The sequence below is a fragment of the Lytechinus variegatus genome, chromosome 5, assembly GCF_018143015.1.
Source record: "Lytechinus variegatus isolate NC3 chromosome 5, Lvar_3.0, whole genome shotgun sequence".
In the NCBI taxonomy this organism is placed as follows: domain Eukaryota; kingdom Metazoa; phylum Echinodermata; class Echinoidea; order Temnopleuroida; family Toxopneustidae; genus Lytechinus; species Lytechinus variegatus.
The window spans coordinates 19,628,922-19,646,120 of NC_054744.1; the positions used below are offsets into that span (position 1 = coordinate 19,628,922).

Genomic DNA, 17,199 nt, shown 5'->3' on the forward strand with positions numbered 1-17,199 from the left:
AGACAAGTGGCTAATGGCGTACAGATGGGGGCCTTGGGTCCCTCAAGACTGTTCCAGCCCCCCCCCTCCGAAAAAAAAACGATAAAAAAATGAAAATAAGGGAAAGGTATAACGTGATGTTGATATGAACATTATACTCTGTCAAAATCGCAACATGTTTGTCTAAGTTTCTATTTCTAAATGACATGTAAGTCTGCAATCAGGCTGATGTATATCCATCCTGCAATGAAAATTTAGATAAGTAAGTGCGTTTGAAATATCTTCTTATGACGGCTTTGGACATGAAGTCAAAGGGAAGTGAATGGCTGTTCAGGGGGTATGTCACTGGGCTTACTACTATATAGTTGGCTTCTAGTTGACGGCTCCAAATTTGGTCAGTCATTAATTTCAGTTGTGGTAGAGGGGGCTCCTTTCGGGTGATCGGATGGGTCTTTTGTCTTTACTCCTCAAACTTAAAACTCCTTGAATAGAGAAAGTGATCAAATAAATTGCTGGGTTAAAAAAACTAGGCCATACTACTGGACAGGTAGATCAAACAAGTAAAATGAAAGCAATGTGAATTACACCAAAAAAAATGGAAAAGAGAATAAATAAATAACTAAAGCAAAGAAGTGAAAGCGGATTTAATGTACCAGTGAAAATAATCCTTCTTAAAGGGAAATCAAAATACTCATGTAATGAAATTGGTACTAAACTCTTAGATTTGTATGTTTATTCAATAATGCTTGAAATAATTAGTGATTTGTAAATCCATTTTAAGGGGTCTTAAACAAGGCAGCAATATCATTGCTGAAATATTTCACAAACTTATTTAGGGAAACTCGTTGAAATAGGGGACCAAAAATGTACTACACCATGCCATCGGGGTAATGAGTCATACATTTTTGAAAGGGCCAAACATGATTCATGGTGTAAAGCGATTATTTATTATTATTTTTCATGAACAGCTAATTTTGTGATTGGTGGTGGAAAAGTGCACGAGCAACTGTAGGCCTATAGACAGCGGCCACGGAACCGGCGGGGGGGGGGGGGCTTCATTTCATCCCCAACTTTTTACAGCTAACCTACACAAAACATGGAAATATCAAATTGTGACTCTGTGTATGTTCAGCCCTCCTCTCCCACTTTCAAAATTGTTCGCAGCTGCCGCAGGCTCAGTCAGGCTGCAATGATCTCTGGGTAGTCTGGGAGCGATCCACAGCTGAAGGAAGAGGGCAAAACTCTCAGTTTTGACCACGCCCATAAATGAAGAAGGGAATCCCCCTCTCGACCTCATTCTAGAATTTTGTCGTAAATAGTAAAAAAAACTAATTTGTGATCTGATATGATAAAGGAAAAAAATCATCATTGAATAAAATAAATTTGATATGAATTTCTTTAAGATTATAATTCAAGACTACGTAATTCTTACTCTAGATTATAAATGAATGAATAAACAAACCAATCAATCTACACTGTACATCTCTACGATCTACACGTACACATCGGCTCAATGACGATCGTTGTGTATGTTGGCAGTGGACGGGCGGTGGTTGAAGATTCTTCCTGAGATTTCTACACTTTGTGTTATTCGTTCAAAATATCACTCGGATGAAGATCCTGTCTTCTAATCTTTGTAATTCGGAAGCTGCAAAGTGCGAAAACATCTAGATATTTTACAGAATGATTGTTTGTTTGTGTAAGTATTTTGAGGACATCGTGCATGTCAAATTCAACTTCACTCCAATTCAGCCAGGGCAGTGGGTCGGGCTTCATCAGGGCGGATTCACGCTGTTTCGCTCAACCAAGACCGGGCTCCATCCCCAGGCCACGGATCCAGTAGGATTAGAGTGTAGTTTTGCATTTTGTGGACTGGAGTCGCACATGCCATGATCCTACATGCTCATGAAATGTGTATTGTCTTGATCATAGGGAAATTCATTCCTATACTTGACCTTGGTATGATTTTGGCGAAAGCATGAAAATAAGATTAAGAAAAACAGAATATATTATTAAGCTTGATTAAATTAAAGACAAGACCAAGGGGAAAGTTACTGCTGCTACTTGAACCCTAACCCAGGGAGCTCGCTGTGCGGGTGGGAGCCCAGCCAGGGCATACCGTGTATTAGACCAAAAGCTTCGGTCTCTGTTTTGTTGGTTGTTCAGCTGAACTTCGTTGGCTTCACTCACCAAATACAGAGACCGAAGTTCTAGCGCGATCTGTACAGGGGACTCAATGGCCATATGTTTATGTACTTAAGATCGGAGAAAACGGGGAAGTGAATTTGCGCGACAGCCGAGGTAAGTCACTGTTTTTGTTCCTTTTAACTTCATTTTTCTCCGCTTTTTGGCAATTAATGCCAAGAAGGAATATAAATTTGCACTCTGGTCACCATAATTTTCGAAATTTTTATTCATTAAAGACAAAAATTGAAAAGCCCCGACGGGGGGATTTTGCATTGCAAGTCCCCTAATGGTGGCTGCACGATAGCGAGCCGTCTGTGTACGAGGAGAAATAAAAAAAAATGTTAAAAAACTCCTCGAAACAGACGGCTGCCAGCTGTCTAACCGTGTATTTGACCATACTCACGGGACTAGCGTGATTTATGGTCTAAATATTTCTCCAAATGAATCGTGAAAACAGAAATTATGCACTTACCACGATTATATGGATGAAGGTCTAACGAGTGGCAGTTTCCTGATATCGGGGCTCAGACTGGAAACTCAAAATAGAAAAAGTTCCCTCCTTCTACCCCAGTCTCGATCGGCCGTTTTTGTTATGAATCGTAGCAAAATGGCCGACCGAGACTGGGGTAGAGGGAGAGAACTTTTCGTTTTTTTGAGGTTCCAGTCTGTGCCTCTTGAACCCTAGCCCTAGGGGAGGGGGGTTGGGGGGAGGGGAAGCCGGGAGGCAAACTGGCCAAAACTGTACAACTACATATACATGACTCTGTCATTTTTACTCTGTGCTATGTAAATGGCTGTTATGTTAAAATATACATTTTGAGATAACAATTAGTCTAGTATTGATATTTACAATTAAAGAGGATAAATAGTCAATACTCAGTAATAACTTAATTCATGTCTAGAAAAACTGAAAAAATTTTGAGTTGAAAGAGAACAACATGTATTTGCTCCTTAGCAACATAAATAGATTTAATTATTAATGCACTGAGGAGTGAATTTTTGTTTTATCATTAAAGCGGGCCTATATGACAAGAAAATGTTGCATTAATTGTTGGAAATGAAAACACTGAAAATTTGATCTTAAATGGACAAGGAATAGCAAAGTTATGCCATTTTGAAGATTTACATTATTCTGATGAAATAGTTCTAAGCATGTCTTCATGAACATTCAATGAGAAAATTGATGATGTCACATACCCACTTGTTCTTTTGTATTTTATTATATGAATCAGGTTTATTCCAATATATTTTGACCAAGAACTAGAAAAAAATTGGATTGACAACTGATTAAGTGCATTAGATATTCATTGCTCTAACTTATTTCATTATAAAATGGACATATTATTTAACCATGGACCTACTAACACACATGTGTGATAAAATGAATCAATTATGATTTCATGTAATAAAATAAGAAAAAGGAAAGTGGGGATGTGACATCATGAGCCGATCTAATTAACTATTTAAAGAATATTGCTAAACTTTAAAATTCAATTACATCGTTATTTGTTCCGATTTTGATGAAATTTTTAGCACTTTGCTATGTGAATTTTACTTTATTTATTAAATATTTTCAGACAAGAAAACGCCTTTAAGTTAGGCGGCTGGTTTGTACATGTATGCCCTTTAAAGGTGTACTCCAGGCTATGATTTGAACAAATAAAATAAAAAAGTCGACAAAACAAAATCCACTGAAAATTTCATCGAAATTTACCAAGTAATAATCAAGTTATGAAATTGTAAATTAAACTATTTTGGTGAAACTGTTCTTTATGCATGCCAGGGATGCATGCGTGCCTTCTTGAATAGGCCTATGCATTTAGCAAACTGTTGATGTCATTTTGGCACTTTTCTAAAAGACAAACAAGGGTTGTACATTACAATATATGGCATTATTATTGCAATTATGGGAACTTGGTGAAAGGGGTTGGGGCACAGATTTGGCATATTGTCCATTGACTGCATTCAGTGGAAATCCAAGCTCCACATGGCGATTCAGAGACCGCCGATTGGTTCATCACACGGATCATGTGGTCACCAAAATTATTCATGCGAAATACGTGCATATGAATCGAAATGGTCTTGGCTCGTGATCAGATTGCTGAAGTATTGATAAAAAATCATTGAGATTCAACAATTTCTTGCATATTCATGCGACGATCAGAAACCCAGAACTCTTTTGACTTTGAACACATTGAAATGGATTTTGTAACACTAGCAAATGCGCTTAAACTACATTACCATTTTACAAGATTTTTATGGAGAAGCAGAAATTAATTGAAATATGCTGTGCGGTATCAATAAGAAAACAGATCCTCCAATAATGCCTCTCCTAAGTCATATAAAAGTAAAGTGAAATTCCGTATCGATTTTGGTACGAGGGGATAGAGAATTTATCCATTTGGTGTAATTTGCCACTGTTGGGGAGGAGGGGGGGGGGGGGGCAATAATAGTAAAGAGATTAGTAACATGTGCAACAAAAGGATAGCATTTATTATATCAAAGTGGCATTTTTATATGCCCATCTAGACTGGACGTATTATGGTATCACGCTCGATGTCCGTCCGTGTGTCTGTGTGTCAGTCCGTCTGTTAACTTTTCCTTGTAAACACAATAACTTCAGTTTAACTTAACCTAGTCTCATATAACTTGGTGTGTATGACACTAGCATGGATTTCAGGAAGTGTATTAATTTCGAGGTCAAAAGGCCGAAGGTCAAGATCACAGTGACATGTTTTCATCTTACCCTTCTGCAGTCCTTGTAAACGTGATAACTTCAGTTTAACTTAACCTAGGTTCATATAATTTGATGTGTATGATAGTAGCATGAATCCCAGGAAGTATATTAATTTTGAGGTCAAAAGGCCTATGGTCAAGGTCACAGTGACATGTTTTCATCTTACCATTCTGCAGTATTTGTAAATGCGATAACTTCAGTTCAACTTAACCTAGGCATATATAATTTGGTGTGTATGATACTAGCATGGATCCCAGGAAGTCTATCGAGTTTAAGGTCCAAAGGTCAAGGTCACAGCGAGGTTTTCATCTTACCCCTGTGCAGTCTTTGTAAATGTGATGACTTCATTTTAACTTGACCTAGGCTCATATAATTTGGTGTGTATGATACTAGCATGGATCCCAGGAAGCTTATATGCTTTTCACACTGCACTTTTTGTCCTAAATTGGTGGGGCTAAGGGGGGGTCTTAGCCCCACCAATTTCCCGGGGTTAAGCTTAGCCCACTTCGTTTTCACACTACGTTTTAGCAAAGTGGGCTAGCACGGTAAATAGTACGGTACTATCTGGCCCTGCAAAAAAGCAGGGTTAGCCGGCTTATTGTGGTGCTAGCACCACAATTGCGGTGCTAAGAGATGCAGTGTGAAAACGAAACAGGGCTAAGGAAAGTGGGGCTAAGCATTAGCCAATCACAGAAGTCGAATTGCACGTTAATCACGCTCTGTTTGGTAAAACCATCAATATTCATGAGCTGAGGGATAGTCCGGGGTTAAGGCATTAACCACGGTTGAGCAGATAGTATGGGGTTAAGAAAGACAGTGTGAATCGAAAAAAAGATAGTATGGGGTTAAGGATAGTCCGGGGTTAAGGAAAGTATGGGGTTAAGCTAGGAAATGCAATGTGAAAAGCATATTAGTGATTTTAGGTTAAAAGGTCAAGGTCACAGTGGCATGTTTTCATCTTACCCTTCTGCAGTCCTTGTAAACCAAGTCCACCCCAGCAAAAACTTGATGTGAATAAAAAGAGAAAAATTCAACAAGCATAACACTGAAAATTTCATCAAAATCGGATGTAAAATAAGAAAGTTATGGCATTTTAAAGTTTCGCTCTATTTCACAAAACAGTTATATGCACATCTCGGTCGGTATGCAAATGAGGAACTGATGACATCACTCACTCACTATTTCTTTTGTACTTTGTTATATGAAATATGAAATATTTTTATTTTTTCCTCATTGTCATGTGAAATGAAGTTTCATTCCTCTCTGAACACATGGAATTCCATTATTTTAACATTTTGTGCTTCAGGCAAGGAGGTCCTAATTGTCAAATTCGTAAAATTGAAATATTGTTTAATTCAAACGATAAAAAACAAAAGAAATAGTGGGTGAGTGACATCATCGAATCTCTCATTTGGATGTAACTGGCTCGTTCATATAACAATTTTGTTAAAAATAAGCGAAACTTTGAAATGTCATAACTTTCTTATTTTACATCCGATTTTGATGAAATTTTCAGCATTGTGCTTGTCTGATTTTTCTCTATTTATTCAAATCAACATTTTTCTGAGGTGAACTTGACCTTTAACCTAGGTTCATATAATTGGATGTGTATGATACTAGCATGGATCCCAGGAAGTATCTCCATTTTGAGGTCAAAAGGCCTAAGGTCAAGGTCACAGTGACATGTTTTCATCTATCCTTCTGCAGTATTTGTAAATGCGTTATTCAGTTCAACTTAACCTAGGTTCATATAATTTGATGTGTATGATACTAGCATGGATCCCAGGAAGTCTATCGAGTTTGAGGTCCAAAGGTCAAGGTTACAGTGACGTTTTCATCTTACCCCTCTGCAGTCGTTGTAAACGTGATAACTTCAGTTTAACTTGACCTAGGCTCATATAATTTGGTGTGTATGATACTTGCATGGATCCCAGAAAGTTTTTTGATTTTGAGATCAAAATGTCAAAGGTCAAGGTCACAGTGACATGTTTTCATCTTACCCTTCTGCAGTCCTTGTAAACGTGATAACTTTAGTTTAACTTTATAACCTATAGGTTCATATAATTTGGTGTGTATGATTCTAGCATAGATCCCAAGAATTCTCTTTATTTCGAGGTCAAACATTTATTTATTTATTTATTTATTAGAACATATTTAATCAGGTACAAAAGATCAGTATAAAACTGTTTTTCATCAATGACCTGATGAAAACATAAAGAATAACATAAATCATCACATCATACATGAAAATATAGTCAAAATCTAAATCAAAGATAACAATACTTAGTAACATAAATAAACAAATATTGTTACTTAAATGGTAATATTAATCAAACTAAAATATTTTGAATTATTAAAAGGAACAGTAACTAATTTTAATACTACTAATTGTATAATTTATTCGCTGATAAAAACAATGAACAATGAAATAATCCTGGCACAATAGAAAATCGATTGAAAAATAAAAAAAAAATAAAAAAATGGCAATCAGTTATAAATGTATGTCTAACTATAAGATATCAAAGGGTTAGGATCATTACAAATAAAAGCAATGTAACATCAATATTAAATAGGAATAGGGGAATTGTATGTTACAACAAATGAAATATAAGTAAGGATTATTATGGACAAAATCATTGGATTACTAATCAAAGGTGAAGTCGCCAACTTCTACTTTTCTTGCTTGACCAACATCTTCATTTTCCACGTTATGACGGGCGTATTATGTGCTTGCCTTAGCGACACTCTTGTTCAGTCATAAAAGGGTGATTAAAGGGCTTGAAGAGAAGAAGGGCATTATGCACACGGTCACCTCTAACCCCCTCCAGGTTAAAAAAAAGTGTTGTTTTTTTTACCTTGACAGGCCTAGTTTGTATCTTAATTGAGTAAAGAATGATTCCTTGTCCAAAATCTTTTCATCTTATAGAATCTGTTGAATATGTATGTCAGTGTTGAAATGAGCAACAACATGAACGGTCATTAATCTTGATGCACATGTAACTGAGTACATGTTTACGGTGCTGCTTGAAATTCAATCCAGAATGAAAAGTAACGTTAGCTTTCACAGTACCATGTGGTTGTTTCGGTCATGTTTAGGATAGTTTCATTCAAAGACCTATGACTTTCTAAATTTACAAGTTAAGCCTAACAACTATAGATAAAAGCTATAGAAACAGTCAGTTGCAGCAAGCAAGAATTGGTTAATTGTTATAATATCATCGTAGTAAATTTATACTATGGAATAAACATTGTGAAGCCAGTGCACTTAAGATCGGCATCTAAGATGAGCACATGTATGTGAGAACATGATATTACTTGGATAAACACCCGTCGCCTAGCAGGAGAGCCATGCTTACAGTACTTTTGCTTATTTCTCAGCAGTTCAAAATTTTCCACTACCATCTTGACACATAAATTTCATTTCATATTTTCATTTACAAAAATAAGAAAGAATATCAAGAAATACATGTTCCTCTGGTTAAATAATCAACATAATCCAACTTTTTTTTTTTATTGTATATCGATTTCTTTTATGGCAATTTGATCCCAAATATATATATATTTTTTTTTTTTTGGGGGGGGGCAGCAGTACCCCCATAACATAACCCCACCACCAGTATGCCAGTGAGTGCAGGATATTTCAATAATCATTGACTTAAAAAAAACCTTATAAGTAGCAAATGATTGACTTAAAATAAATATTGATAAATCTAATTCATATAATAAGTCTAATTCCAGGACCTATGCAAACTACTATCAGTCGGGAATCAAGAATTGGGACAAACATGTCATCATTTTCTGATGAACAATATTTATTGACTTTGATACATTTTGTATTTATCTTGGTTTTGAGAAAATAATACCATTGGAGGGAAGTACTGGTTCATGTATTCTAATTGTTTGAATAATTCATTTCCCTGAAAAGCAAAATATTAAATTTGCTCATTGAAAAAAAAAATTATGTTGGCAAGTTTAATCTTAGTATGTTTCCTGAGTCACTATCCTCACTTCTTTCTCTTACTATTCCAAGCTTTAAAGATAATGTATCTGCAGTTGGTTTATAGTAAAATACTATTGACCTCCTTATCTGAATTTTATGGTATACATTATTATTATTATTTAAGATAAAAGAAACATTAAAGCAATTTTTAAAACTTGTATTCTCCTAAATAAGCCTGATCAGTATTACAAGAAATGGTATAATTTACTGAATTAAAGGAAATGGAAAGAGAGAAAGTCTTGAAGTCAGTACCAACAAGCTGTGTCTTACTGATTTGATGATAACAAATTTGTTTTAAAAATAGATTTTCCAAATACAGATCATATCATGAATTAGAAACTGATGATATTCATTTTACTTCCTTTCTTTTTACGTATAGGAAATGGTGGCAAGGTGCTATGAGGTTACATTGCATTTGTACCATAGGATGGAACCAGGAAGGATGTGTCCCGTTGCATCGCTGTGTCTACTTCAGTTTTAACGTCGTACATATATGATAACAGCTGTTTGGGAGTCTCGTTATCATTCTCGCGCATGAAGTTGTTGCGGTCGGTACTGATGTTATGATTTGAGGCTGACTGGGTGAGTGGATCATGTGGTTTCAGTGAATCGGTTAGCCACAATTAAAGTGAGCATGTAGCAAGACGATTTACATGGAAATGGACGTGGTGCGAGTGTCTGGTGAGGACTCTGTATCAGGTTGTGAAAGTAGAGGCAAGTCTGATCGCATGTTTCCAGAGACAAGCTCTTGCACTTGTACCTATGACTTTGCTATCCTGCATGGAGAAAAAGACAAAGGCTTAGCTGAGAGGTTCTTTGCAGTTTTAGAAGGAACATACAAGCTAAAAGGGTATCTCAGCAAGCGAGACTGTGTGGTGGGTGTTATCAAACAACGGCAACTTGTGAGAGCATGGCAGGCTTCTAGCTTTATCATTGAACTCATCTCGCCGTCTTCATTCAAGAATAAGGTCTTTCAGAAGTACAGGAGCATTGCACATGAGGTGGAGAGTAAGCGGACCAAACCAAATCATCCAGAGGTGCTTCCGATCTATGTGGATATTCCTTTGAAGGAGCAACGTGGCGTGAGTACCAGGGTCGGTCGATCTTACTCGGACACCGACCTCTTCTGGGACGAGTTAGCAGCTCACATTCTGAACAACCACTCTTGTGTTGAAGTTACCAAAGAAGCTTCTGTTGAATCCAGGGTAGACTCCAATCAAAATGACCCATCCTCCAATGCTCATCTTGACTTGACAAATAATAACAATGACCCAGCTGAGAAGCCTCTTCCTGTCAAATGCAGGAAAAAGCACAAGATATTCAGAGGATTATTCAAGAACAACAAAAAGAAAAAGTTCAAGAGAAAGTTAAAGACCTCAAGTGACTATAAAAAGAAGGCCAAGGGTGGTAAACGCAAATCAAGAAAGAACTTGAAATCTCTTCGTAAGTTACTTGTATGCGTGCCTGCTGGCTCAAAGGAGTGTTCATGCTCGAGTCCACCAACAAGTATCCAGCCTGTTTCGACATTTCACTCGCCCAATACTGCCAAGGTGGAGGAAGTTGAACTAAATTTTGCAGAAACTGCTTCTAGAATGGACACAACCTCAGAGCACGAGAGATAGGTAGATATTGGTGTTAAATGAATTAAATCCATCAAGTATATTGTTGAGTAGCACTTGCACTGAGCTCTGTCTTTGGCTCTCCTTGAGCATCCCGTCATACATGTATTTGATCTGTCATTTTTATGAAATTAATTGTTAGCTATTATATAGTGGGACTCCATTTTAAGCTTCTTGTGGCAGGATGTTCACATTACCTGTACCTATAAACTAATTCAATGATAATATTTTGTGAGATAAAATATTTTCCTCTTAAATGTCAATGTTGATATAATTCATGAATAATTTCATGATATCAGAAAAAGTTGGTAAAAAAGTGACAATGATATTAGCCCTTTGGTGCAGTTGCTCAGTTTCTTGTTTTGTATTACATCAAATTCGGGTAAACTCAAAATGAGGTCAAATACAAAAAGACAAAGCCAGGAAGTAAACTGCTTTCATTGGAAATTAAGGTCAAGTGTTAGGAGCTATCGAAAATGTAATCTTAAAAAACATCCAAGCACTCAGGCCCCCCCTATGGTATCAAATGATTTCTGGAATTTGATTTCATACAAAAAATTTCAGGGATAGATATCAAAGGAGGCTGTAATCTACAAGCTGAAAATCAACATTGTACTGTACATCATCTACAATGAAAAATAAAAAGACTGTAAAATATAGGAAATGCAGATTATTTGGCATTTTCTAGCTTGTGTAAAAATAAATCTTCTTTGATGATTTTCAGCATTGATGGGTACAAATCAGAATCCATCATTGTAGATGAATATGTATTCATAGTATTTTAGAGAATGGTCCACATTCTCCTTGTTTTGGGGATGATTAGAATAATTCTTGGAGTGATTATCATTTCAATAAACTTGAGGGAAATTAGAAAAGTAACTCCATTTCGGAAGAGTCTATTATTACATTTTACACAGCACCATTCTTTTAATACACTGTTAGGTCGTACTGATAAAACATCAACCTATATTCACATTAAGATTGTATCAGACTCGTCCATATATTTATTTTTTCTGACTCTTAGCCATTTTGCTAAAGCTATTATACAGATAATTTATAAACACAGCTCCAATGACAATACATCCTTTGCATTTTACATCACTTAGAAACCAAACTGAGTTATGGTTTCACAAAATGAGGAAATAATGGTTATTAATGGGACAGTAATATCTAACTGAACTATATTTAGTCTAGGATAATTATATTCATGGCTGCTCAGCAACCTATGGTTTTGTACAAACAGTATGCATGCCTGTTTATTATGATGAGCAATTGATGATATTTTCTTCAATGTTGTGTTAAGGTTCAAGTGTGTTTATTTTATCTGATGATATGAATTATTACTGATAGAATATACTGCTTTGTGTAGACCTACATGTATTATTCTCCATAATGTAGGCAGCATCCCCAAGTATTTTGGAAGATATGAAAAAATGAAAAATCTAACCAAAATGACCTTAATTTTGGAGTGAAACCTTTTTTTTTTGGCTTTTCCACTATTTCTTGGGATCAATTTTATTTGTGCTTAGTAGTGAAAAACTTATTTTTTTGGCTTTGCTTTTCAAATTTCTTGGGATCGATTGGATCACCATTTTGTAATAAAACCCTTAAATGTGTTTTTTCTTTTTTTTTTCTTTTCAAATTTACATCAGCACCCCAGTGAAAAAAATTGTTCCCAGGGCCCTGCTAGTCAATAAATTTGTACTTTAACATGTAGCTTGAAATTTTCTAGCTCTAAGAGAAACCAACAATTTGCCTGATCTGAATGCTATGGTGCTTCTGTCCAACTGAAAACCCTTTCTTTGATATTGAAAGAAACATGAAAATCTGGGAATAACATTGATGAAAGTGTTCCTACAAGCTTAATAAGTGTTTCTGTATTAGTGTGTGAGGATTAAAGAAAAAAAATGAAAATTGATTAGGTCTCTGAGTTGATGATACTACTACTACTACTACTACTACTACTACTACTACTACTACTACTACTACTACTACTACTACTACTACTACTACTACTACTACTACTACTACTACTACTACTACTACTACTACTACTACTACTACTACTACTACTACTACTACTACTACTACTACTACTACTACTACTACTACTACTACTACTACTACTACTACTACTACTACTACTACTACTACTACTACTACTACTACTACTAATAATGATAATACAGGTATATTAACCCAGGGAAGCCACATCAGTTCTGAAAACTGTTTTCCCAGCAGGCCCTGCTTTATTATGAGTTGATAAACCAATTCCTGTATTGTGAACAAACTAATATTAACTTGAACCTTTTTTTAATATTATGTGTTTTACTCCAAAGGTTGCCTCTAGATTCTCTTATTATTTGTTATTTTCATTTGAGTTTCTGGCCAATGTAAATAGATGCTTAGGAAAGAGAAAATATAAAATAATTACAGATAGCTTTGATAAGCAAATGTGAGAGTTATCCTCAATTTTTTGTGGATAGCTATATATGTTTTAGCAAATGTTACAGTTATCCACACTTTTGATTATTGCTTTATGATCTAATTTTTTAGACATTTATACATTGATTATTATTCCTTGTCTATTTTTTTCTAAATGTTTTACTTATTTTTTTTACTCATTCACCTACTTTCAAATTTCATGCAGTTATTTCCTCATCAAGGTTGAATTAATCACAGGCACTTTGATGAAGATATTGATAAACTGAAAGAAAATCATTGTATCAGTTGCTTTATTTCATTTTTTTTAATTATAAGATCGATTCATATGATACTTTATGATGAATTTTTCTAAATTGTATTTGACTGTACATATTTGTAGTTGAATTTGACTTCTTTAATCTGATGGTTGATTATGTTTTGGATTAAATCACTTTACTCTCTATATCTGCTTGTCTCTCCCTCTCTCTCTTTCTCTCTCCCAACCCCTTTTCTTTCTTCCTCTTTCAATTTTCTCCCAATTCAACTCGACCATTTAACCCATTTTTTTTTCACTTTTGGAAAATATTTACATTTATTCTTTCATTTTTTTCTTTTTATCTACAGCTCCATCCATTACACTGCTTAATTAAAGGCAATGTCATCAGAAGATTTGTAGCCAAGTTTTATTCACCAATGAATGAGCTGATCAGTACCAATTAAGTGCATGGACAATAAACAGTGTGACAATTACTTGTGCAGCAGGAAAGAGTATTGCAACTTGGTGTGTAACAACAACAACTGATATTTCAGCAACAAGCACATGCATTGTTCTCTATAGCCGAAAGTGGAAGTTGGCCGTTGAAAGAGGAACATTGCACTTGACTGACTATGGTCTGAGCCAGCAACCTCCGTTCATGAACAGTTTTCCTTTCTTTTGGGAGGGAAATAGAAAGCAGAAAGTTGATGGAAATTTTATCTGTTGGGAGTCATACATGTATTTGACTTGGTTTCCTCTTTATCTTATTGCCATCAAGTGTTTTTCCATATTGTTTGGGATTGGATAGCAGATATTTATTAAAGACATTGCAAGTGATTTTAGTACTTCCTGGTAAAAAGTATGATTCATTTCTACTGGGAACATAGGTAGTGTAGCCTGTATCTGCATAAGCCTGTATAATGGAGTTGACTTACAAAGTTGAAGCTGGAGAGCATATCAAGTTTGTTTGTCCAAAATGAGTATGCCTATGAAGGAAGACCTTACTGTGGTGAGCGTTGCTGATACACAGTCTTCTACTGATTCTGCTCCGTACAATGTTACCTCTGTCAGTGATGCAAATGAAAATGTGGTTGGATCAAAGGACAAACATGAGACCATTGAGGAGCCAGAAAAGGCATTTGATTTCCTTGTGTGGAACCATGAATCTAATAAAGAGGAAGCAGACAGAATCTATGAACAGATGGAGAAACTCGGTCTACGAGGGTACATCTACGAAAGAGACAAGATTATAGGGCAGTATAAACTAACAGCCATCGAACAAGCCATCCGGAATACCGCAAATATTATACTTATGATTTCAACAGAAGCCCTGGGGTGTGGAGAGTTCTCTCGTAAAATGCATGCCTCCACCAACTACAATGTGATTCCAATTTACGTTGGTCTTCCAAAGTCGAAGTATCCAAGACTTCTCCGGCATCATGTCGGCATCCGTTATGAGAACAGTGATGATTTCTGGGGTCGACTTCACACTGCGATTACAAGACCTAGGAAAGACAGTGATAGTTCTGTAGAGGTTGGCAACCTATCAAAACCTGTCAAAAAAGAGATAGAACCTTCGCCTCAAGCTTCACAAGTACCAAGAAAGACCACAAAACCAATCAAGCTAGTACCAGAAAAAAAATCAGCACAAACAGCAACACCTGACAAAAAATACAGCTCACCACCAAGTCCCAAGCAGAAGTCAGAGAAGAAGGGCTGGTTTTCATTATCTAGGAGGAAGCAGAGGAAAGAACAGGAAGATATGTCGATTCAAATGAAACCCATTAGAAAGAAACATGGAGCTGTTGAAGTGAATGATACATGTAGGTAATGAGACCCATAGTCACACTGAGAAATTGAATGCTAGGGGTAGGTTACACAGAACCAAGCAATTGATTTCATACTTGCTTTGTATGATTGATTGTACATTGTGGTCAGTGCAATCAATGATAAAATTATGTCTATGATCATTGCTAAACTTTGAGTATCCAGGCCTTTCTAGTGACCAGGCCAAATAATGGCTCTAGATTCATTTGGAACATCAGTGTGACTCAAGAGTAAACTTCCAGGATGCGATCCAGGAACTGAACCAAGATGGAGCCTCACGATAACTTGATATCAGAAAAGTATTCGGATCCCTCATTTTCTGGTCTATTCCATTTGCAATAGAGTACTGAAGCGATGACGTCAGTTGCCATGGTTTCATGGCGGCCTGGTTCTAAACAAATAAACCCGCTGAATGAAAGCGTGTGTTTCTCATGGGAGAAAATGGCTGGTATCGGAATTTGACCGCTTGCAACCTATTTTTCAGATGAGCCAAAGTCATTTGCAAATTTATACAAATGTGTACAGACGATCGTCAGCTTCAACTCTGTTTAGAACCAGCCCACCATGGCAACTGATGTCACTCTTCGGTACTGTCATCATCCTTGCCATGTTATGTATGTTAACTGTTCACTGGTCAGTGGTGAGCAATGTCTGGAATATTCCTTATGAAATTCAGCTAAAAATAAATCTTTTTTCATCCATGGATTGGGCCATAGATCTGTAATTAATTGCACAAATCTTGTTTGGTCTCTCTAGATCTAGCAAAAAGAGGCCCTTCAGAAACAACTGTCAAGTGGCAACTGAGGTTATGAATTCATTTTTGAGACTTGGAATGCAATGGACTTCATATGCATAAGCACAGTCTGGCAAGAGTAGAAATAGGTTTAGCAACAAATTCTTGTGGATGGGGTCATGAGTTAAATGAATATTAAAATTCATTTATGAACAATATGTAATATATCATATGAAAACTTGAGTATCTATCCCATATTCTGAAATATTTCATCATGATTTATAGATGGAAAGAAGACAGCATGCAAGTACTGACTTACATGTTCAGTGCCAAACCCCAGGTGCCAAACCAAGTCTTGCCTTATTAAAGCCTTCACTTTGGTATATCAATACAGTTTTCAAATACATGGTTTATTCCTTAAACAATGTTCAAGAATTCAAAATCAATGACTTAATGTATGGCTGTGATTTGAGTTAGCATCTACAGGAACTATTTATACATTTCTTGTGTCTCAAGCTCTCTTGTTTTCCATTGTCATATCCGGATTGGTTGCTATCATCTTCCCTCTTAGTAGTCTTTCAATACAGACTCAGTACCAATGATAGACCAATGGAGAAATTATTTTAAAAAAAAAGCTTGAGAGAACTGGTTTGAACGGTTATTGAGTTGCTGTACTTTAAGAGAAATTTCATCCTTATAGGTTGCAGGGCCAGTATTCAATTTGATACTTAACCATCTTTGATATTCAATTGCATTTTTGGGCCAAGTATTATGCTTAAATACAAGTCAATCGCCTTCCAGACTTAAGTCTGGCATGTGTGCAGTTTATAAATGTGATACGTGCAGTCATACATTCTGCACACAGATGGATACATTCATTGCGCATTATGACATCTTTATGACATCACAATGGATATTAGTAAGTATTTTGCTTGAATTTAGCTCGGCAAAGTAAAGAACTTACAAAAAAGTAACAAAATCAACACTTTAAATTGAAAACCAGCTGAGGACTTAAATGTATCTTCAGGAGATGTAAAAGAAGCAACATATAAGTTAATGAAATGTGTCTAAAAGGATTGGACAGTATATACAAAAGCAGGCATAGTTGATTTTTAATCATTCCTTTTTTCACTTTTGAATTGTTATCAAATATGCCTCTAATCTTGCCTTTTATTTTTAATGTTGAAATAGTTCCTGAAATATGAAAAATCCCTTTTCCCCAAATGATCATAGAATCTTTTAGAGGCACATAAAAATGTGATAGCATGTGTATGTTGATGTCCATTGCTGCATATACATGTCATGTGAATTCAGACATACAATGTAATTCATGCACATGCTGTGTAGTAACATATTTATTTAGTATGTTTTAGAGGAAGAATTAGATGATTATGTGCTTCTGAACCAAACTGCCATGTATAATGTAATCACTAAGAA

The 17,199-nt window shown here is 35.8% G+C and overlaps 1 protein-coding gene across 2 annotated transcripts; it reads left to right on the forward strand.

The window, feature by feature from the left end:
- Nucleotides 1–1,467: 1,467 nt before the first annotated feature.
- On the forward strand, nt 1,468–14,527 carry LOC121415664. 2 transcript variants are annotated; one of them, XM_041608965.1, is made up of 3 exons: nt 1,468–1,678; nt 9,283–10,525; nt 13,571–14,527. In XM_041608965.1, the coding sequence occupies exon 2, from the start codon at nt 9,557–9,559 to the stop codon at nt 10,523–10,525; it is 969 nt and encodes a 322-aa protein (XP_041464899.1). In that variant the 5' UTR covers nt 1,468–1,678; nt 9,283–9,556; the 3' UTR covers nt 13,571–14,527. The 2 variants fall into 2 exon arrangements, with proteins under 2 accessions (XP_041464899.1, XP_041464900.1); XM_041608966.1 differs by having other exon boundaries at nt 13,599–14,527.
- The last annotated feature ends 2,672 nt before the right edge of the window (nt 14,528–17,199 follow it).